Source organism: Phodopus roborovskii, unplaced genomic scaffold (assembly GCF_943737965.1).
Source record: "Phodopus roborovskii unplaced genomic scaffold, PHOROB, whole genome shotgun sequence".
NCBI lineage: Eukaryota > Metazoa > Chordata > Mammalia > Rodentia > Cricetidae > Phodopus > Phodopus roborovskii.
In genome coordinates, this window is record NW_026126636.1 from 842,501 (window position 1) to 867,500 (window position 25,000).

General features: G+C 47.8%; 1 protein-coding gene across 5 annotated transcripts in view; it reads left to right on the forward strand.

Annotated features, from left to right (window-relative positions):
* The window catches only part of Znf536 (zinc finger protein 536), a 442,803-nt gene that overhangs the window by 253,623 nt on the left and 164,180 nt on the right, over positions 1–25,000 (forward strand). For all 5 annotated transcript variants that reach the window (XM_051207054.1, XM_051207056.1, XM_051207055.1 and 2 more), the window contains one exon: positions 19,629–19,784. In XM_051207054.1, the coding sequence (XP_051063011.1) occupies positions 19,629–19,784 (156 nt within the window). The remainder of the gene's footprint in view (positions 1–19,628; positions 19,785–25,000) is intronic.

Below are 25,000 nucleotides of genomic sequence, written 5' to 3' on the forward strand. Positions count from 1 at the left end.
CTTATGAGGGGTCTGGTGCCACACTCAAGAGCCCATTGGCCTCCCACATGGCAGAGCAGCGTGCTGGCCCAGCAGGGCTGGGTGAGTGAAGTATTGTTTTTACCTGCCTCACAGTGGTCCTTGACCCCTGAAAGGATTCGCTTTGCCTTTGAAGCTGAGCAGATTGCACCAAATGGCTGTGTTTTCCAAGCGATTCCCCAAGGAGAAGTGCCAGGCCTCAGACACGCCTCTCCTACTAGCCTTTGAGTTGGCCATCACGAGCGAGCATGAGTGGTTAGGCAGAGGTGATCCAATTTATGTCTTGCTCTTAAAAAATAAACAAGTAAGTAAATAAAACCTCATGTTTTCACCCTCAACCTTCCCTTAATCTCTAGATGTGGCCAGGGTGGAATGCTGGGCTTGTCTCACACACACACACACACACACACACACACACACACACTCTCTCTCTCTCTCTCTCTCTCTCTCTCTCTCTCTCTCTCTCTCTCTCTGATTTGCTTCCTTGTAATGAAAGGCTCCCAGGAGGGTGAGAAATGGCATGGATGTGTGGGAGCAAAGACAAGTGACAAAAGAGAGCGTGTCCAGTAACCCAGAGGCCCAGGGTCCCCATCTGCAGAGGGACATCCCCTCTGTAGGCAAGACTCTGCTCCTTACTCTTCCTCCTCGGGCAGCATCCCTCTGTGCGGACATGGTCTTTCTCCTGTACCAAGACTGAATTCCAGAGGGTCTACCCAGCCCACTCCTCGAAGCTAGGCCATTCCACTTTTCACACAGGAGCTCATGGCCCGTCATTTCTAACTTGTGTTCTCCGGGGCTGAGTCCTTCCCTGATGACCTCAGCCTTAAGGTCAGGAGATCTTTACTTCAGTTTGCTCCGCCTGACTTGCTGTTCAACCCCTGCGGGACTCAGTTTTCTCATCTGTGCAATGGGCTAGTGGTACTTTCTACTCTGCAGGGATGCTGTGACAACGGATCCAAATCACACAGGGAAAGGCAAGCACAGTGGGGCAAGCATGTAACCCCAGCACTGGGCTGAGGCAGAAGAGCTGTGAGTTCAAGGCCAACCTGAGCCACAAAGTAAGATGTTTGTAGCTAAACAAACAAACCAACCAACCAACAAACGAAAGAATTCTCAGAAAGGCACCCAGTTGAAAGTATTAGGGTCAGAAATTTGTCTGTAGAACACTAGTGGTAGGAAGGGAAAGTTGGTTTTACCAGCAGGTCGGCCATGCCCTAAATCTCACAGGTCACTCTAGAACATTTCAGATGCTCCTCTGCTGGTCACTGGTGCTCCTGGACAGCCCCTCCACCAGAGGAGAGCCATAACTCAGAGTAGGTAGTACCCAGTCTGTCCTAAATACTTTATTCCCATTGCTAGCTGAATGAATCTGCTCAAGAGTCAGAGGAAGTGGGGGTGGCTGAAGCCAACACTGGGGTACAGGACCCGGCAAGAAGCTGGGGGCAGAAGGCTTTCAGTGTTTTGGTTGGATCTTTCTTGCTCCTTGAAGAGGCTTTCTGAAGAGAGCCCTGGAGGAGATAACAGTGGTGTCTTTCACAATGGAAAGGTCAGCCAACATGTGTTTATTGAGCGACTCTGTGGGCCAGCCTTTCGCTTGGCTTTTGTCGGTGATTATGAGACAGGCAGACCCACGGGGTCCTCTTGGTAAGTCGGCTGCAATCAAACCACGTGATAAAAATTAGCGAGCAATCCAGAGTACTGTAGCAGTGTGCAGAAACGCTCAGTAAATGGTTCCGAGGGCACCAGGGAGGCCAGGTCAGGCTTTGTGGCAGCCACAGTGACAGGAACTACACAGAAGGGCTAAGGGGAGATGGTCAGGGAATCTCAGCCTGGAGCAGACAGGTGAAAGCAAGGTGCCATGAGTGAGGAGGGCCCTTCAGGCCAGCATAGCAGGGAGGAAGCTTTGCCTTCCACTCCACTCAGCCCCACCACCGAGTCCTGGGATGCGGTCCTTGGACTTCCTGGCTCTCCGAGGGCAGCATCTTCCTCTCTGATCAATGCTCTTTCCTCCCCAGGCCTCTTTGAAATCTGACTAAGGTTCAGAGTGCATGGTTCAGCATCTCTGGATGCAATTTGGTACCCTAGCAGAATCAAGGGAGATCTGCTATTACTTGAAAGGATGTTTCTTCCCGTCTTCCTCTGAGTACCTGACCCCACAATCATCGCTGACTTTGAAATAATAAACCCATCATAATTATGAGAATTAGTCTATGGGCTTCTGCCTTGTTTGCTCAACTGAGGTTATTATGGCTGGCTTTAGAGGTGGAGAGGGCGTCCGGCATCGGCTCAGCTGAGAAGGCGAATTCAGACAGATGCCTGTGGGCTGCGGGTGGCCGGGTAGTGGGTGTGGGGAAGGGGTCAGCGGGAAGAGCCTGGAAGCTCCTGTTCCTTGCGTCCTTGGGCTAGGCTTTGGGAGATGAGATCTCAGGAGAAGCTGGTGAGCCTGACCTCACGGGGTAGGAATGCTCCAAAGTTGTAAGCATTTAGCTCATGAAGACCCCGCAGAGCAAAAGCCTTTTTCAATTTGATGGGAGTCCTGCCTCCCATATATTATAGAGGTGCATTCAGAAGTCCTGGGGTGGGAATGAACTTGGGCTGTGTCATTGGAGTACACAGCCAAGCCACAGCCAAGCCTCCATCTCTGTCCAGGCTCACTGAGCTGCGAGTGCACCCACCCTCAATCAGCCTTGTTATATTCTGAATGTGAAATGCCCTCTCCGGCTCATGTGTCAGACACTTTATGGAGGCTGTGGAAACTTTGGGACTATGGCCCAGGGAGCATAAGGATCTGAAAGAAGGCCCTGAAGGGGCTACCCACTTAAGGCTCTGGTCCAAGCTGCTTTCCTGATTTGCCAGGGTGTGAGCAGGCAGAGAACTACAAGCTCCCACAGCCCGCCATAGAGCAAGTCTTCCCCTCCACAAAGAACTGTGTTTCCCCCGAAGCCATAAACAAAAACAAAAGCCTTCTTCTCTCAAGTTGTTTATGTCACAGAGTTGTCACAGAGAAGTAATGGGTACGAACATGCTGCCCCCTCTGCCTGCTTCTTTCTGGAAACTTCTACAGGACCATGACCAGGAATATCTGGCAGCCTCTCTATGGCTTTGAACCCACGGGACAAGGCCATATACAGTCACTGTTTCAACTGTATGGTCCCACTGTCCCTGGGCAGCAGGCTCCATCATTTCCTCTTGTAGGCGGAGAGAAATAATGATGGAGCAGCCAGGGCAGCAGGTGGAAAGCAGAGTTCTTGGGAGGATAAGATTCAGTATTCTTACAGGGTATTAAAGAAATGGAGCAGCCGTTAATGCAGAAGTCTTTCTTTGACTTAATTTATTATAATGTATGTGGCTACAATGTAGCTCATACTGCTGTTTTGGATCTGCGTTTTGATTCCCAAAATTGCAATCATGATAGGTGGATTATAACCGTGCTTTAACATACAGATGAGGAAATGTATTCTGGTGCAATTTTCCCCTAAGGAGAAGTCAGAGGATAAGGGGCAGGAGCTTTGTATAACCTTGCAACGTTTAGTTGTCTCTCTTGGTTACGGGGCAGGAATTAGCATCACAGGGACCAGTGGAGCTACTATCTGCCTGTGTGGCACTGCTCTGAATGTCAGTCCAGAAGGGCTTCCGAAGGGACCAGAGAAACTGATTTCTTCTTTCCGTATTAAAGAAGGCGCCACCAGTACCTACTGAGCAAAGGTGTCTAGATTTGCCAAATTGTTCCCCATTCAGTAAATATTCATTCAGTGCTACCCTGGGCCATGACCCTTGCTAATGACCAGAGGTGCCCCCGTAATGTACCAGGGTCAAAGAGGCATTGGAGAGTACATACTAGGTGCTACCTGATTGGGGTGAGCCAGGGATGGGGGAGGCAGGCTGAAGGGTGGGAGAAGCTCTGAGAAGCCTGAAGGGTTCCGGTTTCCCGTCAGCATCACACAGATGGGAGAGCTGAGCTTCCGTCCTCACTCTGGTGGTTCATGCGGACACCCCCAAGAGCATATGTCTGCACAGACTTTATCCTCAGGCCCAGACATTCAGCAGAGGCATGAAGGCAGAACGAACTGCCTGATGTGCTTGCCTGAAGCTACCACCCGCCCAGCCGATCATGTACTAAAGTTCTGCTTGCCCAAAGCAGGCCACCTGCCTCTGGGGTGGGGCTTCCAAAAGCAGAACATAATTGAAGCTGTCTGTGTGGATGCTGGGCTCTGGCTGAGATAGGCATGGACCAGGAAGGGCCCTGTGGTAGGAGGAGTTATGGACAGCCTGGGGAGGTGAGACTTCCCACGCCATTTTTCCTCTTCTTCCTCTTTCCCATCTCCTCTTCCTCCCCACTTCCTTGGGGCTGGGCTCAGGCAGTCCAGCCTTCTGAAGGAGAGTTCAAGCCCAGAAGTGGCTAGACAGGCCGAGGGCATAGGAGTGGGATCTGGGACGACAGAGAGATCAGACACCCTGTGTCCTGTGTCACCTTCATAGCTAGGGAGAGCTGCTGCAAGGCCAGACCAGGCCATGTACACTTAGGGTTGGATCTCACAGGATTAAGAAGGGCAGGTCCATGCAGGTGACTTCAGCCCTTCAAAAGAGAAAGCAGCCCCCCTAGATGTAGAAGGGCCACCCTGTGCTCACCAGTACCCATCGGCCACTCAGTCAGTACTTGGGGGCATCTTTTCTGGCCCATTAGTTTTAGAGATGTATGCATGGGTGCAACGGATCCTTCCCAGTCTGCAAAAAGCAGACATGGTAGTGGAAGAGACCTGTCACACAGGTTATCAGCCACATAGGTAACCCTTAGCTAGAGTCCAAACTCTAAAGTGTTCCAGAAGCTGACAGGATGCTATAAAAGCAGTGCATTAAAAATAGTGTAATGGCTGGCAAGATGGCTGAGCAGGTAAAGATGCTTGTGGTCCTGACAGACCACCCGAGTTTAAGGTTTGGGACCCACCCAATGGAAGGAGACAGCCAACTTCCCAAAGTTGTTCTCTGACACACAGGAACACACACACACACACACACACACACACACACTAAATATTTTAAAATATTTTATATTACTTTTAGCCTGGTACCTGGAAGATAGATATAAAACACAATCAGTTTCTGTTGAGACTTCTGTCTCATCTACAAACTACATCGTTACATACATGTGAACACTCTAGCTGGGTGTTGTGGTGCATGCCTGCAATCCCAGAATTCAGGAGGCTGGTGAGGGAGTGTCATGCACTCTGAGCAACACTATTTCAGATCCTAATTATTATTATTATTATTATTATTATTATTATTGTTGTTGTTGTTGTTGTTGTTGTTATCAGTGTGTGTGTGTGTGTGTGTGTGTGTGTATGAAAGCAGTGGGAAATTTGAAATGCTGCTGGTCCCAAGCATTTTAGTAAAGAATGTTCAGGTTGTCATTCAGAAAGTTCTAGATGACTGAGCAAACCTCACTTCACGGTTCTCCAGGTATCATTGAGAAAAGTCCCTGGGATGTTACCCAAGCTACTTTCCTCAAGCCCCACCACAACCTTTTGTCGCTGCCCATCCCCCCCCCACACACACACAGATAACTCTGATGCTCCTAATCAGTTTGTTTCTGTCTAAGCTGCTTGCTTCTCCTCATGGAGATGTGCTTTTTCAGGACAGGACTCCGGCTTGCCTTCTTAGATGGGGGCTCCCGGAATGCAGAAATAAAATCTACCTTGACTGGTACCCTGAGACTGGCCACCATGTAATGGATGTGGTGCACAAGGGAGACCTAGGATGGCGAAGCCACAGCAGCCACTGCCTGTCGTCTCCTTCCCTGTGCTCTGTCACCCAGTCCCCTACCCACGCAGATCTTTCTTTTTCCACCCCCACTCACCTGTTCACCTCAGAAGAATATTTGCAGGGCAGATGCCCCAGGAAGCTGTGTGTTCTGAGCCAGAGAACATGGGAATATGTGAAGACATGTTAAGTTTCCTACCATGGGGACCTGGGTGGCACCCAGCGACACGAACACACTTGTACTTTACAAAGGGGGAAGGGAGGGGGCGGCCAGCTGGTGCGTTCCTGTGTGACTCCATTCCATGGACCATCACCTGTTGCTTTATCTGGCTTGGTCTGCATTGTGCTTTGGACATTATAGGTGGCAAAAAGGGGACTGCAAGTTGAGAATCTACCAGATGGCCTTTCCTCTCATGATCTCACTTGGCTCTCACACGGGACTACAAAGCAGGTGCCTCGATTCCCATCTTATAGGCAGCACTGGAGGCTGGGCAAAGTTAGGAAGCATTTACAAACAGCTCAGAAGCAGCAGTGTCAGGATGGATCCCAGAGCCAGCTGTGGCAGAGCCTCTGGCTTTGCAGGGTTGCAGAGAGCAAGCAGGTTCCTTTGCTGTGAGCGCCAACACCCAAGCATCCAATGCTACGCAAGCCAAGGGGTGGTTTGCTCACGTCACAGAGTGTGAGTACGGGGCAGAGTGAGATGATCCCTCACAGACTCAAAAGGGCCTCGGTGTGTTCAGCTGCTTGAGTTCTGAGTAGGCCCCTTCAGCCCCTTCAGGCGGATAGAAAAGCTCCTGCATGTCACTGTCGGGAGAGAGCCAGGCGGCCCCTTGTACCTAGGGAGGGTGTATCCTGCCACTGCCACAAGCAGGCCTAGAAATGTGTCTTTAATAATTCACTGATGTGTGGTTCATTTATTCGTATCCACAAAAAGGATATTCAGGCCTTCGTACCCACAGTACTTCCAAGGATGCCATGCCTGGAGGTAGTAGGACCACTGATTCGTGTCCCAGCTCCCTCGTGTGTGGCATAGGCCAGCATTGAGTGGGCAGCCACTCTGTGCCGTGTGTGTGGGTGAGACTTTGACTCGCTAGCAGTAGAGCTGGTTTCAGAAGAGCCAAGTATGAACTCTGTACCTGGCCTAAGAAACTGGTCAAGGACTCATGCTGGGTGGTCCTGGAGCTGTCAGCCAATGTGAGTAGGGAGGGGTAGGTATGGGTTGATTTCTAAAGGAGGGAGGCCAGGTGTGTGGCTATATCAGAGGAAAACAAGATCGTCAAGAACTACCAGAAACAGGGCCAGCAATATGGCTCAGTGGGAAAAGGTGATTGCCACACAAGCCTGGTGACAGGAGTTCAGTCACAGGAACCCTCACAAAGGTGGAAGGAAAGATTGACTCCACAGAGCTGTCCTCTGGATTCCACATGTAGGCCCTGGAACATGCCACCCCCCCCAATAAATAGACTTAACAAAGAACTACCAGAAATAAATTCACCCTCCCGCCATTTGTTGCAAGAGAGAAGAGTTTGAAAGCTTTAAAGCCAGTGCAGCAAGAATCTTGGCTGAGATGCCCTGCCTTCTGAGTGGCCTTGGAACTCAGCCTTCCCACAGGGGTCGTTCACAGGACACATGCCATGTCCACCACGTGTCTGCAAGTACCAAGATGGCAGACAGGCTCTGGGCCCTGAGTCAGAGCTGGGGTAAGACCTATGTGCTACACAAGACTGACGGCTGGACAGACCCCCTTCACTTTGCTGAGGCTCGAACCCAGGGCCTCACCATGCGAGAGAAGATTTCTGCCAACACCCTGGATAGATTTGTTGTTGTTGCTATTTATTTCTAATTTTTACGTGCCAGACAAAATATTTATCATTGCATAATATTAAGGAGATGGGCATTTATTCAAAACAATTTAAATCTTGATCTAGTGATGATGTCTCTCTGATAAAGATTCTCAAATTAAGAGAGCTAGAGGTCCACGGAGCTCAAAGATGGCAGGAACTTCAGTGCTGCCAATTGACACTTGTTTTCTGCCACTGTTTACTCTTCAATAAAAAATGCATATTTACCATAGCAACCTCCTGGTCACGTGGTGCCCTGTCTTACCGCTACCCTCTAAAACAGAATAGCTTCTTAAAGAAACACACACATCCTGACAGGAATGCTTTTCAAATGCAAAAATGGGCTTCTTCCAAGGAAGCTTCTTTCCTGCCATTAATACTAATAAACACATCATCTTCACAGAGATCATTTTGGTCCTGTATCTTAAATTTAGGACATTGATTACAGAAGAAGCCTAAAGGAAATTACTCTTGGAGGGGCTTTTGATGTTTCAAGGGTCTGCTGATTATTATAATTCAATGTTAAATACACAGACAGAGACACAGACAGACACAGACAGACAGACAGACAGACACACACACACACACACACACACACACACACACACACATCTATATACTAGATGCCAGCCCCTTGCTTGCATCGTCTGGAAGGGAGTTCGGTGTGGATTCTAATGACCTGCCGCTTCATCTGTGATTAAAGATTGTCATCTATGCGAAGCTCAATTGCAGCCTGAATTGTTTTTCCGCTGTTAACTTGGGAGAATTGCCGGGGTTTTAAGAGCTATGCAGAAACTGTTCCAACCTGGACTGCTCGGGAAATGAGCACTGATCCCAATTCTAGACTTTGAATGTGTGCCCTCCCAATGAACAAGTCAGGGCAGTGGGGAGAGACCTCAGGTCACCTCTGGGAACTTCCTGCCTGTAGCTCAACCTTCTAGCACCTCCCGTTAGGAGCCCCTGTGTTTGGCTCACCTTCCAAGCTCTGTGATGAGAGTGTCTCTCCCCTATCCTGTACAGGCAATTAGTTTATGAATTATCATGAGATTAGAACATGGAACCTGAGGCTGCAGAGATGGTTCAGTGGTTGAGAGCACTGACTGTTCTTCCAGAGTATCTGGGTTCAATTCCCAGCACCCACATGGCAGCTCACAACTGTCTGTAACTCTGGTTCCAGGGGATCTGACACCCTCACACAGACATACATACAGGAAAAACAGCAATGCACATAAGACAAAAATAAATTGATTATTTAAAATAGCAACAACAAAATGGAACCGTAGGCTAACTGATATGCTTAGGATCACACAGCTAAGAATGGGTAGGACTTGGTTTTTCTGATGTTTTGGGTCTCGGCTTCTTTGAGAAAGGCACTTGCTGTGTGGCTAGGCTGGCCTTCAATTCTCTAAGCAGTCCAGGCTGGCCTTAGCCTGTCTTCGTCAGCCTGTCTTGAGGGGCTGGGATTGCAGGCATCTGCCACTAGACCCGACTGGCACTTGGTTTTTCTCCTGAGACCTTTCGTATTGTACAATTCTCTGTTCAGCCCATGTTGTGAACCTGTCCATCCAATATAGCTATGGAAGTTACACGTGGGAACAAAACAGAGAAGCCCCTAGTGAATGGGGCAACAAAACCAGCCCCTCCCTTACCTGTGCTCCCAGAGTATTCCAGGGGAGCCTCAGTATAACCCAATGTCGGGGGTTGTTTTGTTTATTTGTTTGTTTAGTTTTTTCTTGTTTGCTTTTGTTTGGCAGGAGCTACGTAACCCAGGCATGCCTGTGACTTGTGATTCACCTCTGACCTCCGCCTCCCAAGTGCTGGGATTATAGTTATGTGTCAAGGTTTTGGAAACTCCCTTCTCATATTCATGTTCACGCAAGCCTTACAGCTGCATGCCCCTGTACAGCACTGAAATCAGAATCTGGGTGCCACCGTCTCTGTGATGATAGTCCTGGGGAAAGGGCCACGTAGTTTGCATAAGCAGAACTCAGGTCATCACCCCTGGCTGTGTGGGGCTAGGGCCTGGTGGGTTTTGTTGTTAGGGGTTTTGTTGTTGTTTTTAAATCCCTTTCAATTACATGTAAGCCAGTACAAAAATATAAGGACATACTGTGAGCCTTTTATGCTTAATGGCCTTGGGGAAAAAATCCAATTGTGAAGTGGGGCAGGGCTCTGTGCCCCAAAGTGGCGTTGTGATCTGAGCACAGCAGAGGAGAACTGTCCAGATCGTGTGCCCTGGCAGCCAATCCAACCAAGGCGTGTACACGAGCCATTTCATAATTATCCATCACGACTGCCTCTGTGCTGCCTTAATAGATTATTTAAAATGGTGCGTGTGCCTCTCGTGCAACCTCGAGTCAGCCCTGAACAGTACATACATACAAGCTGGGAGAGGTAATTGCTTATCATGTATCTCTTTGTTCCAGACACTTTTATAAAAGACTATGTATTATGTATGGTGTGACCTTCAAATGTCAGGAATGTGTTGTGCAATAAACTGTCAATATTTGTGGTTATAAGGTACCAGATGACTTTTACAATAATTGGAACGGCTATATTAAAAGCTTGGATCACTCAGCTGGTTAAAGAGAAAGACACAGGCCAGCATTCACCAGGGACTCGCCTTCTGCCAACTATTAAATGAAAGATATTGCAAGGTGCTTACGATGTCTTCTTTGTTTAAGAAAGAATATGGCATGACACGTCTCCAGGGGAGGCATCTTCTCCGAGTCAGCCCTTCCTCCTTTCAGTAGGTGCAATCCCCAGGAGGAGACTCAGCTCCACAAGTTATGGCGACTGACCAAATAGTCTTTAGAAAAGATGGGTCCAGCTCGTCTACAGCTGCCTCGGTAAAGAATTCCTCCAGTGAGGGCTCCAACCTGCTCTCTACCCCACCCAAGGAGAAGAGGCTGTAAATTATCTTAAGAGGATCTTAAAAGCCGTGGTTTTTTTCCCCCTCTTAGGAAAATAAATTATATAGAAATCTTTGGGGAATTTACGGTGTGCTGAAAGTAGAGCTTTCTGTAGTTCTTCCTTCCTTCTTTCCTTCCTTCCTCCCCCTCCCTCCCTTCTTTTCTTCCTAACTTCTTTCCATCTTCTCCTCCTCCACTTCTTCTCAGATAGTTCTCAAATTATAAAAAAGAAAAGTGTCATGAATATTTTCAAACAATGATAATAGCGATCAGATCATAAATGACATTAAGAATCTCTGTGTTTTGTGATGCCCCAAACCATTTCCCACCAGGCTTCCCAAAGCAGCTTCCTTCTCGGGAGTGCTAGTCTTAGTATTTGAATTCCAATTTTCTTACCTCCTGAACTTCCTAGATCAGTGTTCGACCATGCAACTACATCCTTAGTTCTCTTTGTGTTTTATAGTTTGAGGCAGGCTCTTTCCAACCTGTACCATACTGGTTTTGACATCGTGATTGTCCACCTCAGCCTCTGCGTAGCTGGGAAAGGCGTGTGCGATTCTTTCCTAAAAGTAATTTGCTGACACATGGTTGAGACTCAGCTTGTAACAAGTGTTGAATGATGGCAGTTTGCCTCTGTCCCCAGCCTGTTGGAGGGAAGGAATGGGCAGTAAGCACTTTGATACCAGGTAACTTGTCCTCTACTTCAGAAGTGAACTGGGTTCTGAAGGGCGGGACCAAAGAGTGGGGGAAGACAGAGACTTCTTCCACAGCCTGATCAGAGGAGGCTGTCCTTGGAGGTGACATGGTCTGAATTCTGGGACGGGGGCTTCAGGAAGAGCAGGCAGCAGGAGTGATGGACAGGAGAATGGTGGGGAGGAATGAGGCTCCAGCAGGGGTGGCAGGACTTGGGCAGAGGTTTGGAGATGATTGGAGGTGACTAGAAAGAACGGCAAGCTGCAGTAGCTGCCTCCTCCCCTGTATGAAGCAGAGGCTTTCTTGGGAGATGGAAGCTACTAGTATGGCCCATGAAGCAGCGCTTAATGCATTCCACTGCTTTCCTAACCCGGAAGTCCAAATTCCTCCAAACAAAAACACAGTCAGGCCTTTCACAACAATACCCCAGTCCACTTCTGTCTTAGTTTGGGTTTTCTGTTGCTGTGAAAAGACACCATGACCATGGTGACCCTTAGAAGGAAAACATTTCATTGAGGGGGCTTACTTATGGTTTCAGAGGTTCGGCCCATTATCATCATGATGGGGACTATGGCACCATGCAGGCAGGATTGGTTCTGAGTGAATAGCTGAGTGGCCTACATCTTGTAGGCAACAGGAAGTTGACTGAGACACTGGGCGGTATCCCGAGCATAGGAAACCTCAAAGCCCACCCCACAGTGACGCACTTCCTCCAACAATGACTTATCTACTTTGACGTTGCCACATCTCCTAATAATGCCACTCCCTGTGAGATTATGGGGGGGGGATAGGCAATTACATTCAAACTTCCACAGTGGGTGTGCAGAGCCCAAAGGACACCTCACATCTAATAAATGTGTTGTCTCGGGTAAACTGACCCTTGAAACTGCCTGCTACAGCCACAATCACAGTTCCCAATCTAGAGACTAAGAGTGCCCACTAATTACAGTTTGAATCCGGGATGCCCCATACACTCATACCTTGAATTCTTGTTCACAATCTGCTGACACTATTTTGGGAGGCAGGGCCTGGCTACCGGAAGTAGGTCACCAGAAAAGTGGGTCTCAGAAGGCTATAGTCTTGTCCCCTCCCCCCCCTCCTGTTCAGGCCGGTAGTGATGTGAGGAGCCTCCACACAACACATTCCCACCAGTTAGAACCACAACATATCCCTGCCATGATGTACTGAGACTCTCAGAAACCAGGAGCCAAGAGGCAAGCAACTTTTGTCCCTTCAGTTGCTTCTGTCGGGTACTTTGGTCACAGACATCAAAGTAACTAATACACTGCCCACAGCCTGTGGGAAGCCTTCAGAACCACAGCAGGAGCCGGCAGCCCACGGATTACCAGGGGTATTATTAATAGCAGCATCTGCAGATAAGAAAGGAAGAGACCCCACGGGTGGCCCAGTCACAGCAGGTGGCAGGCAAGTCTCTCAGACTCCCTCTCTGACCATTAAGAAAGGACTGTGGGCTAGGTAAAACCAGAAACATGTCTGGCCCCCAGTGTTTGACCTAAAGCTCAAGTGTGTCTTAAGGGAGATTTAATCTGGGTGTTGCTCATTCATTTTCACTGAATTCATCAAAATGTTGCATTAGAGAAGTGATTTGAAATCCTAGTATCTGATGTTTTGTTTAAAGAAAAAAAAATGTTTAGTCTTTTAATGACTCATTTTTGCGATTCCAGCATCAAATTGAGCTACGCTGTTTTGAGTTTAGGTTGAAGGTGAACGGTGAAGTCACCTTATCCTTCTCCTCCTCTCCTTATGCGCTCTGGGGCCTACCTGGTGCACCAGACCCAATAACTGAGTAGGAAGCTGGCTATTGGCAAAAAAACAAACAAAAACGAAAACAAAACAAAAAACCAACCAACTTTTTATTTAAACACTTGTTCTTGCCCATCCATATTAATGCTTACCTGTTGATCGTGCCTATATGTGGACATCAGCAAGCTTTAATAAAACAATAGAGACAGCGAGCTAGCTAATGCTGGCCCATCACGAGAGTTCTTTCAGGAGCTCACTTATCATCATGTTACCACTTGTGTGCATAGTTAATTTTTATTTGCTTTTCAGAAATAGAAGACTCACTCTCCTTACTCAGAATCTTTACTACCACGATCATTGCTTAATATTTATTCATTTTAGGTTTTGTTTTATTCATATGTATGTTTTTGTGAATGTATACTGTGTATGTTGTTGTGGAGGCCTGAAGAGGGGATTAGATCCCCTAGAGCTGGGCATGAGCTACTTGCTATGGGTGCTGGGAACTGAACTCAGGTCCTCTCTAAGAGCAGTAAGTGCTCTTAACAGCTGAACCATCTCTCCAGCCCACATGATCATTGCTTTTTTTTTTTTTTGCCTCTTGTTGACTCCAAAGCTTTCAGCATAAAGAGAGGTGGTAAGTTTTGAGAGGGAACTCTGCATTCCTTTGGGCTTCCTCTAAGGTGTTGCTTTTTGCCCCAGAAAATATCTGAAAACCTTGGTAGATATGGCCAAAGTCATTAAGAAGGCTGTGATGTCTCAGGGACCTCTTGGTCTCAACATAGTTTCTTCTGCCTTCATTAATAATGAGAGTTGTGTTGTGTTTTTGAGATCTCTTTGCACCTTTAGACTTTCAGGGTTAGCTGACAGGTCATCTCTGGGAATGTAGCTACTGTACACCAGTCTGTAGTACTTATGGTACTATGGTGTGTTGTAAAATAAAGTAGTATATGCTCGTGTACACAGGGAGCCCTGTTCCCCTCCCACACTTGCTGGGGAAATTATACTCACTGTGAGGACTTCATTGCCATCATCATCGCCTACACCATCACCATCACTATGCATTTTAAAGCAATCTTTTTAAAATGCATTCTGAGATGTATAAAGGGTCAGGCTGCCTGGTATTTACTGATGATACACGCACATATCAACAATCCCTCCCCCATCCTTTGATGTATAGGACTATTTCAAAAGTTGGTATAAACCCAGAAGACTTTGGCCAATTCTCTGGGCTTTTTTGTTTGTTTTATTATTTTTTATATTTAATTAAAATGCAATTACACCATTTTCCTAACCCTCCCTCTTTCCCCTCCATCTGGTTCCCATGCCCCACCCACCCCCATTCTGCTCCCTCTGAAATTTGTTCAGTCTCTTTAACTATTATTGCTGTATGTGTGCATGTGCTGTTTATATGTGGTTGTTTTTAGGACTGATTGCTTGGTACTGGATAACCATTGGGGGGGGGGCTCATGCCTGGGAAAAACTAATCCTCCCTGTCTCTGCACTCCTTAATTGTGTGTGTCTTTTCATCTAGGACTAGACCTTCATGAAATTTCCCCTATCCATGTTGGAATGCCAATAAGCAGTATCATCATTCAGCTCTTGTTTAGGCAGACACACTGTTGAGATCTCATGGGAGTGACTTCCCTGTCATACCTAAGAAGACACAATCTCACATCCAACTTCCTAGTCTTACACTCTTTCCTCCCTTGCTTCCAAGATGTAGCCGTAGTCAATTCTTGGCCACCTCTGTGTCTTAATGTTACCAAAGTTTATTTCCCATCCCTACCAGGCCAGCCAGGTGTCCTGCATTGTGATTCTACCATTTCAACTCTTGCATAGCAAGGTGCCGAGGCAGAGGAGGGGTTAGGGTGCTTGGCACAGTCCTGCCCCGATGTTTCTTCTTCCTTCATTGACTAGAACCAGTCACAGGGTGTCTACCTAGCAAAGGGGTTGGGAAATGTAGTCCACAAAGTACAGTACATCAGAAGGAAGTACATGTTGTCCTTTACACAGTTTCTTCTTCCCATACCTTTGAGATGAGATGTTCCCCCTAGTATCTTACTTTGTTCTAGGGTGAGGCCAGGGTGGGTGAATTGAGGCAGAGACAGCTCCAGCATCACAGCACCTCGGGGAGACAGAGTTGAAAGACCTGGGTGGTCTGGTCCTCTTCATTCCCTCCACCCCAAGAGGAAGGGGCCAAGGCAAGAGAGGAGTGAGGGACTTGCCTAGGGACAGCCAGCCATACAGAACAAAAAGACCCAATTCCCAACTCATCTTCTAAGAGCTGTCCAGGGAAGTGTAGGATAGCCTATGGGAAAATTCACCCTTAACATATAAAATCATTTTGTGTCAAAAACCTAAGTTCCAAACATATTATTTATGAATGAGGTTTAGAGTGTCATGCACAAGGTGCCTGTGAATTTTAAAAAAAAAATGTCTGTTATACAACCAGATAGCCAGCCTCAGGGCTGATTTCAGACAACCCTGCCTATTAGCCTTGAATCTTTAGTACTACAGGTAGGGTTCTGTTTGCAAGGATGGCAAGGTGGCCTGTGCTATCTATGTTCAAGAGCATCTTCTGTGTTCCTCCGTGGCTGACTTCACCCAACCACCCTAGGCTTAGAACAAGCAAATGGAAAGCAGGAGACATGGCTTCTGACCCTGAGAAGATGCAATTAGGAAGTTCTGTTACTTGAAGGCTTTCCCCAAATAACATATTACTGAAACACAACTTGACGTGACATGGTCTCTCTCCTTGTGTTAACCAGTAAGCAACGTCCAGCTTCTAGGAGAGGCTTTGCATACCTGTGTCTGAAATTCTGAGGCAGTGGCAAGCATGGCCCGTGCCTCTCAGGAATGTTATTTGCAACACCTGTATAAGGCATTGCTTTGGAAAATATGGTCCTGTTTTATTCAGAAGCATTGAGAAATGATATGGAGTTCACAGGGCCAGTTTCTTGGTCACATGACATCAGAATGCATGCTGGACAGGGGTATGCTGTCATGTCAGGGGGTGGGCAGGGCTTGCCAGAGGATCACAGAGAGTCAGAATGGCAAATTCAAACCTATTCCCTTGATCACTTGGAGAAAGTGTTTTATAGTAGGGAAAAGTTGAAGGAGAAGGAAATAAAGGTTGAGGGGCACTGGGATGTTTATGGTGTTAAGGCGCCAGCTGCAGAACCTGGCAGCCTCGGTTTGATACTCAGGGCCCACAAGGTAGAAGGGAGAGGCTAATTCATGCATGTTGCACTCTGTTACAGACATGTGGGCCCCCACACACTACAAAATACACAAATGTAAGTTTTAAAAAATCTCTTAAATTTTTTGGCCCATTTGATAACTCACTAACCACTTGACAAATGATCATGGAGACAATTTTATCACACCTTTCTAATGACAGCTTTCAGGATCTGCAGCCACACCATGACTGCCCTTCATGCAGGAGCGGTGGCTGGATGTGGCCTAGCAGCGTGGCAGAGGGACGCTGTGAGCTCCTCTATTCTCTGTGCAAAGTGAGCATCAGGAGCCATATGTCTTCCAAAGCTTGTGGTCCCTGGGGTTGTGTGAAGCTTCGTGTGTACATGCTACCTAGCACCCATCCCAGGACCGGTTTGGATAGGATTCATCCACAAAGCCCCATGTATGTGTATTGGGCAGAGACTGCAGAATTGTTCCCAGACTTCCTTGCGCTTGGCTTCCTGCCTCTGTGGACACTTCCTGGGACCACCCACTATTCCCCTTCATTGTGGCCCAGAGTTTGTTTTTCCAGAAGGATTAGTTTAAGAGTAAACGCCATAGGCCTGCTGGCCCTCCCGGAGAAAACTCTTTCTGCGTAAAGTGAAAATTAAACTCTTAAATCTGCAAAGAAAGCTGTTTATCTTACAAATTTATTCCTTTTATTGGACCACACATATCCACGATAGAAAGATAAAAGGGAAACAGATACGGGCCATCACTTAGAGTGACATCTAGCCAGGCATAGGTCATCACAACTTCTGTAAAGCCTTCCAGAGTGGGGTGTCACCTCTCCCCATATTTATCTAGAATAGTCTGAGCAAGTCCTCACCAAAGCTGCAGCAGAGACAGGCCCTTCCTCACACTTCCATTCCACAACTGCTGTGTTGTTCTTGCACACCGGCACCTTGCTGGAAAAGGCTGCTGGGGTGGATTGTGGGAAAGAGAGCTTGAAGGCATTTGCTTTCAGAGGCTTGAACCTACCTGGCATTCAAGTCCTGCCTGTAACTTAAAAAGGTGGCCGCTGGCCTCCAAACCTAAGTCAGGGCCCTTGGGATGGCTTGACTTGTCTCCGGGTGGTACTTGGCAGAGTTCTAATCTGCTCATCATTTCTTAAACTGACTCAAAGACCCCAGGAAAAGTAAGTGTGGTGATTGAGATGGGCAGATGTTATGCACGGAAGAAGGTGGGTGTGCAGGGACAAGTACAGGGAGACGGCATGCAGTGGTTCAGTCCTGTCCTCCGAGGCAGGAAGGTTGTGAGTTCAAGGCTAGACTGAGATACATGGTGAGATTCTGTCTCAAAAGAAGAAAGAGGGAGGGAGGGAGGGAGGAAGGCAGAGAGGGAGGAAGGAAGGAAGGAAGGAAATAAAACATGGGTTTGGAGGGATGGCTTGGTAGTTAAAAGCACATGCTGCTCTTACAGAGGACCTGAGTTTGGTTCCCAGTACCCATGGCAGGCAGCCCGCAGTTATCTGTAACTCCAGATCCAGGGCATCACTTGACCTCTTCTGATTTTCATGTGCAGAGGCCTCCATACAGGCACACACATACATATTGTTAAAGATTAAACATAAGTCTCAAACAAAATGAAATCAAGAGTTAGAGGTGTGGTTACCTAGCATACAGGCTCCCTCCCCATCATAGCAAAAGGAGAGCCCTGGGGAGAGTCAGCCTGCAGTTCATGAATGACCCTCAGGGAGACAGTGTGTGGGGCCTGTGTGATTCAGCTTGGCCACACTATCTGACCTTTCATCCTTACCCATCAGTTGTCTTTGGGGGCTTCTGGTGTTTATTGGAATGTCTACAAATCTGGTGCTCAGTGTGAGGTGACAGGCTTTGGGTAAGAGTTCTGGGTCTGGATAAACCTAATCCTCCCATTTGTAAACCTTAGGAGTTAAAAACCCTCTGAGTAATTGTACACTCCGAATGGGTCTTCCAACAGTGACAGGGAGAGTTGGGGAGAATCGCGCTGGAAGGAGGCCCTTCAATGTACTTTTCTGGGGTGGTGATCTGCTCACATATGGTCCAAATGCAGGAAGGATGTTCCGAGCCAGGGCGCTTGCACAGTTGCCGGGAGCCAACATCCAAATAAGAATTAAGTGTGTTTGCCTTCATCTCATTCATGGTCTATAAGTCTGTCCCTTTCGGCCATTAGCAGAGAACACCAGCAATGGATGTTGCAGAATAAAAGCAATTTGCATTTTCCATCGCTTGGAAGGTACAAATCTTATTTATTCTCAGCTCAGCAGAACTTACAGATCTGCTCATTATCTCAGAAGGTTCCCTTGTTCTCATAGTGGGATTTACCACAAAGCCTGGAGGGCAGACTGGAAACCATGGCTGGGACCCTTCCAGCCTCAGGGTCTTAGTGAGAGAGGCTAAGGAAGCCTCTCCTCAGTGAGGGGAGGCCAGAGATTTTGGGGAGAAATGAATCTAGATAGGGTTCCCTTGCCTCCCTCCCTCAAAGGCACAGATGCTCATGGCCAGCCCCAGATGTCAGGTCCTAGGTATGGGTATTATTGCAATAACACACCCCGAAACACTAGATGTTTCCAGTTTTATTTACTATTATGTCCTATCATTTCTGTGCAAAAGGCAGTGTATGTAAATTTTATTCTACTTTCTAATGGTTTGGGCTACATAACAAATAACAGCAAGATGGAAAATTTGTATTGATACTTTACGGAGGGACTTCTCAAGTCACAGCATGGAGATTTAAATGCAGTGCTCAGAGTTTATGGGAGTTGGGAGGCTGAGTTTCCGCACATGACTTTGAATGTGTCACTGTGTGTTTATCATGGGCTAATTGTGGAACTGCATTCCCATCGTTTTCTTCTTCCTCTCATGCAGCTCCACCAGTCAGGGATGGATACAACTGTACAAGGAAGCAGCCATCGGTTTGGGATAATTTTCTTTCCTGTCCCAAAATAGCTGGGTGTCTGACTCCTCAGGGAGTCAGCTGAGACACTTCCCGGCCCTGTTTGTGACTGGGCTAAACTGCAAATGTGATCTTGATCCTAAAGTGAACTTTCTAGCTAGCCTATATTACAGATTAATCAAATTCTACCAATGCCCATATTTTTAAACTTTTAGAAAAAAAAATAGTTAACAGGAACTAAGCAAAAAGAAGAAATCAAACCAGCTGCTGACACAGCTGTTTCTTCTCTTGTTTAATTCAGTTCAATATAAAGGTACCATATGCTGCTTAAAATGATGATAGGAAAGATGAAATAATTTAAGAGAATAACAAGAAAATACATGAATTGTCAGCATTCTGTCAGATTCAAAGAATGAAATAGACAGGTGTAGTATTGACATGTTTAACTTTGTGTGGTGTTAGCACTTTTGGTGAGAACAACTTCTGACATGTGCTGAAGTGATGTGAGAATATTTCTCATCCGCTGCAGACATCGGCGAGGAGGCCGGGAGAGCCGCCAGTGGCGTCCAGCAGCAGGCGCTGCTTCGAGACAGGAACCTGGGCTCGGCCATGAAGGACTGCCCGTACTGTGGGAAGACTTTCCGGACTTCCCATCACCTTAAAGTCCACCTGAGGATACACACAGGTGAGAGAGGTCTAGGTGTGTCCGAGTGGCAGGGGGACCAGTTAGAGACAAAGCCCCAAGTCCTCCACCATGTGCATCACAGGCTCCGCGTGGCACTCGGGCTTTCCGTTGTGGTTTTCAAGCAGTTTAAAGAAAGGCAGCTTTATTCTGGATGGTGGGTTTAGCTCATAGTTAGATGGCACCATTGCTTTTAGGTCAGTGGCAAAATAAAAGCCAACAGACCAACCACTCTGAGAAGAGTCCCCAAATGACAAGACAGACTGGCCCCTGGCCCAGCCTTGGGGCTGAACAGGTAGAGTCGTCCTGTTGATGTGGGTGCTAGTTACTTCCCCACGGTGTTGCCTCAGGAGAAACCTAGAGGTGTTCTCAGGCAGACAGAAGAAGGCTGTGGGGCCGCTCTGGCCATTCCTCTTGTGGACATCACTGGTTTCTTGCAGCGAGGCCACTCTTTTAGATCTCTGCCTTGTTCCTCAGCAACCGTTCCTTTTAGCCTTTCTGCTAGTTGCTTGTGTATTGCCAATATATATAAAAAAAAATCTATCTGAGTCATGGACACCTCCATTTTCTTTGATTTTTCTCCTGACACTTTATCTATTGGAGTATGAGCTGCTGCAGAAGATAGACAAATATGCCATCTATTTTCAAAAATAATTGTGTTCTATTTCCCACAGAATCAATAACTCTGCTCATGGATGGGCAGAAACAACGAGTCTTGTGTGTATCAAAAAATGAGGAGCGTATCGCCCCCCCAACTGGTTTCTTATGTGGTGCCCCCAAATCTGACACCTCAAGGAACCCTGGAGGTGGGTGACTGCCTCCTCGCCAGTAGCCTGGGTGTGGTGAGCATAGTCACAGCCCCACCAGCCTTGGAACAAGTCTCTGGGGAGTCACCGAAGGTCGCACGCCAGTTACTTATCTCATTGCCAAAGTAGAATAAATATAAAGGAGCGGAGACTTGATTTGTCTCCTGGTTCAAAGGAGGCAGCACCTCCTGGAAGGGAAATCACAATAGCAGACAGCTCCGTCTGTGGCAGGAGGGAGAGTTTGCCCCCCACCCCCACCTCAACCGTCAGGAAGCAGAGAGCTTGAGCCAGAAGCAGGTCCACTCCCACGTGAGCCAGCTAAGCCCTATGTCCCAAAGGTTCTGCAACCTTCCAGAACAGCGCCGTCAGCTGGGGACCAAGTGTTCAAATACCTGAGGCTGTGTGGGACATGCACATCTAAACTGTAACAGAGGGATGCTTTGGGACTGTGCAGTGAGTCCCACTGACCTCCCAAAAACCTTTGCTGCAGTCCAACCTGCTGCATGCCTGACTCTGTCCTCCGCACCAAGCATCCTTTGTCTTCTCCCTATCCCTGCCATGCACAATGCCTGTCCCTGCTGTTGGACCTTCTCACAGCCACTGCCTCCACCTCATCGGCAGGGCCTTGGCTCAACTATGGGACTACCTCTCGCTCTCCCTATGGAAGATGCTTCACAGCCCCTGCTTGATTTTTGGCATGACCGGAACTTGTGCTCCATTGTTCCTTACAGTGGATATCGTTTCCCACCAAGCAGAACCTCAGACTTGTGAGGGCCATCATGTGTCCCATTTTATCATTGTTATTTCTATAACCCAGTTACTGAAAAAGTTCCGCACACATTGGCAGGATGGGTGGGCACTGAAGTTATTTTTCCTGCACTCACTTAGCGATTGTGTGTGCGTGTGCACTTGCACACCACAGCATACACATGCGTGTGGAAGGAAGTCAGAGGACAGACAACTGCTGGAACTGTGTTCTCTCCTGCCACGTGGTTCCCAGGGATTGAACTCTGATCCTCAGACTTAGCAGCAAGTGCCATTACTGGCTGAGCCAACCCCCCCCCCCAGTTACAGGGACACACTGAATCTGTGTGTGAGAATGCTGGAGTATGGAAGTGGTTCTTTTCTTGTTATGTTCTGTATAAGATGGCATGGGAGGGCTAAGTCAATAGGGAATGCCATCCCTTGTCTAGGAGACACGATAATCCATCAGACACCACCGCATGGCTTCAAGCACTACATTCCTGGGGACTAGCCTTCCCTAAGAGGAGAGGGAACCTCTGAGCTCCATCTCCTCATCTCTTGCTTCTTGCTCAACTTCCCTTGGGTTGGTTCCCTGCTCACTTCTCTCCACAGCTCACACCCCATCTGGCATACTCAAGCATTTGCATTTAGTAATTGTCTCTCTCCTTGACTATAGTGTGAGTCCCATGAGAGCAGAGGTTTCTGTCTGTCTGTCCAGCTGTGTCTCAAGGAGGGTAGCAGAGCGTGGCTCTCAGAAGTAAAATTACCAAATGAGCAAAGTAGTGATGCATTGGGGAAAGTAGCCAGGCTCCCAGTGAATCGGAGCAGACACCTTGCTTTCTCAGCTTATATTAACATCCGCATGTCTGTCTTCCTCCCCAGGTTGGAGGACAGCACTTAAATGGTGGTGGTAGTTCTAGGGCATTGAGATTTTTCAGGACACGAAAGAAGTGTGCTGGGCTGTGCATGGGGGAGTGGACACTAGACCAGGGGTATCCTGTGACTGATTTTAGCTCACTTGAATGTACCACCCTGGGCTGGTTTGCTGGGGAGAAGTGGCTTCCTGTGGATTGAGGGTGCAGCTTGCGTCAAGGGTCAGGAAAGGCTCCCGGTGCCTGTCCACACGGAGATGAGAGTGGCTTCCAGGGTCCACACCCACCCTATTGCCAGGTGAGGGAGACTTCTGCAGGACTGCTGAGCTACCACAGCAGGGAGACAGATGCTGCTTCCTTAGGGTTGTAAACTTCGAGACACTTTTGTTTCTTTCCCCCCAACTTCTAAAGTTTGGGACACAGAGAGAAGCAAGATAGGGCCGGTGGCAGCAGCCTTCCAGAAACTTCCTCCATAGGGAGAAAATGAAAGAAGCCATGGAAACATCACATTTTTCACTAGCCTGCCCCCGGAAAGCAGCATTTGCTGGGTTTGAAAAAGCAGAATGGAAACCAGATAAAGATCAATTTTCTTTTTATCTAAGAACAAAGAAGTGGAAAAGCACTTACACTTGTGTGTCTGAATAGAACAGAGAGTGTTACACGAGGTAAACACCCATCACCGCAATGCGCAAGTGTACATGACACACATAATTGAAAGAAAATCAAAACCCAGGTATTTTGTTAATACATGATTTCATGTGGGGCTCAAGTGGTTGAGCTGGGGGTGAATTGCCCTCCACTTTGCCCCTTGGGTGTCCATGCTTCTAAATGGCATGGCTGGAGGACAGACAGCCATGAAAAGGAGAGAGTGCACTTTCAACTGCCATCTCTTAAAGTCTTCCTGTAAGGGACGCATACGAGAGCATTTAAAAATCCAGTGTGTAATGAATACGCTTTAATTGGCTTGGCTATAGGAGAGACCATTCTCTGTATTTTTCTATCCCACTCCATCTTTATTAGAAGTCTTGATCGTGTGACATCGACTGATAAAAACCATTTTCCTTTCTTTCTCCACTGCATTAACTTAATTACTGCTCTTCTTCTCCCAACACCTGTTTATTAGAGAGGCACTGAGTAGAAGCAGCATTCAGACGGCTCTGAACATCTGGGTGCTGAGGAGAGCCTGCAGGTAGCTAGGACATTTCTGTGGCTCTCCCCACCCCAGATTCCAACATATTGGAGTGGGGGTATGATGGGAGGTGCCTTTAGGACCCTTGGAGTCCCTAGCATCACTCAGCTCCCAGAGAATCTCCCCCACCCAGTCTGGCTCCGGTTAAGGCAGCATCCCTGCCACCCGAGCTGGAGGAGGGGGCCCATGGCATTTCTGCTCTGGGGGATGCTAGCCCGGGCTGGTTGGGACTTTGGTGACCCGATCACCCACGTCTGGACAATCTCCCTTCTATTGCTCAAGGGCTGTGATTTGGATTCAGATTCAGTCAGCACAGCCAAAAGGAAGCATGAATCAGAGATCTCAGGGGACACAGATCACGTGTACGGTCTACATCACACACTAGCTTTCTAGTGGAAGGGCTGAGGCAGTGTCATGAGTTCAGGGCCAGCACGGGCTATACAGCGCGCCACTCTGCCTAAGGAAAGAAAAGTATAGTGGAGCTGAATATTCCTCTCACCTAGTGAAATTGCAACACGGAGCACGTGTTTTGTTTTTACGGCAATGGAAGTATAAACAGACCCACTTCAGTGCCACCAGTAGCACATGGAGTCATGGTCAGAACTCTAAAGGACTGCCATTGGGTTTCTTTTCCTCCAGTAGTGGGGCTTGAACTTGGGGACTCATGCATACTGAGCCACAGCCATTTCAGACAGCTATTCTCTATATTCTCTATATCCTGTGGTCCCCATGTCTCTTGATCTCATGGAGAACCAATCAAGGGACAGGCCTCTTGCCATCTGGGCCTGTGTAAGCTCACTCTGCCATGTGACATTGTCATGGAGGTGAAGCTGACTGGTGATGTTATCTGTCATAATGCATCTCCATCTTTAAGGGATACAATGCCATATGTAACCGATAGGAAATTGGCTTATGTCACTGCAGAGTCTGAGGTGTCCCAAGATCTGCAGTTGGTATTCCAGAGACCCGGGAGAGCCAATACTGTACACGCCCATCTGAATCTGACTCAACTGCCGGAGACAGAGAGACAGTCTAGCCCAGAGACAGTCAGGCAGAGAGAGTAAATTCTCAGCTTCCTTCACCAGATTGGAGGAGTGCCCCCCCCCCAAACACACACGGGAGAGCCATCTCCTAAATCTAAAGAGTCCAAGTGAACTCTCCAGAAACTCTCACAGATACACCCAGGATAATCCTTAAATAAGTATGGCCATGGCAGCAACTGGTCAGGAGAATATTAGGCATAGATACACCTGCTGGCGTCGAGTCTTACCACGCAGTAGGAGAAACGGATGGCACTGAGATCGGCTGACCATCTTACTGTTGGTTATGTACACACAGACTCTCCATTCCTTCTCTTCTATGGCTCCTTCCCTAAGGTCACCTTGGGAAACTGGGTGCCAGAGAGAGACTCAGAGGGGTCACATGTATTCATTTCATGTGCTGGATGGGTCCTGGAGAAGCTGAGGTGTGTGTTTGCTACTGAAGCTCCCCAGCCCGATGGGTGATGAGTATATCATCATCCTTGTGCTTTGTGGGCTGCAGACTGACAAGTTAGCTTCACTCTCTTGACTTGTCTGCATGTGGATCCAGACCAAAGAGCTGTGGCCA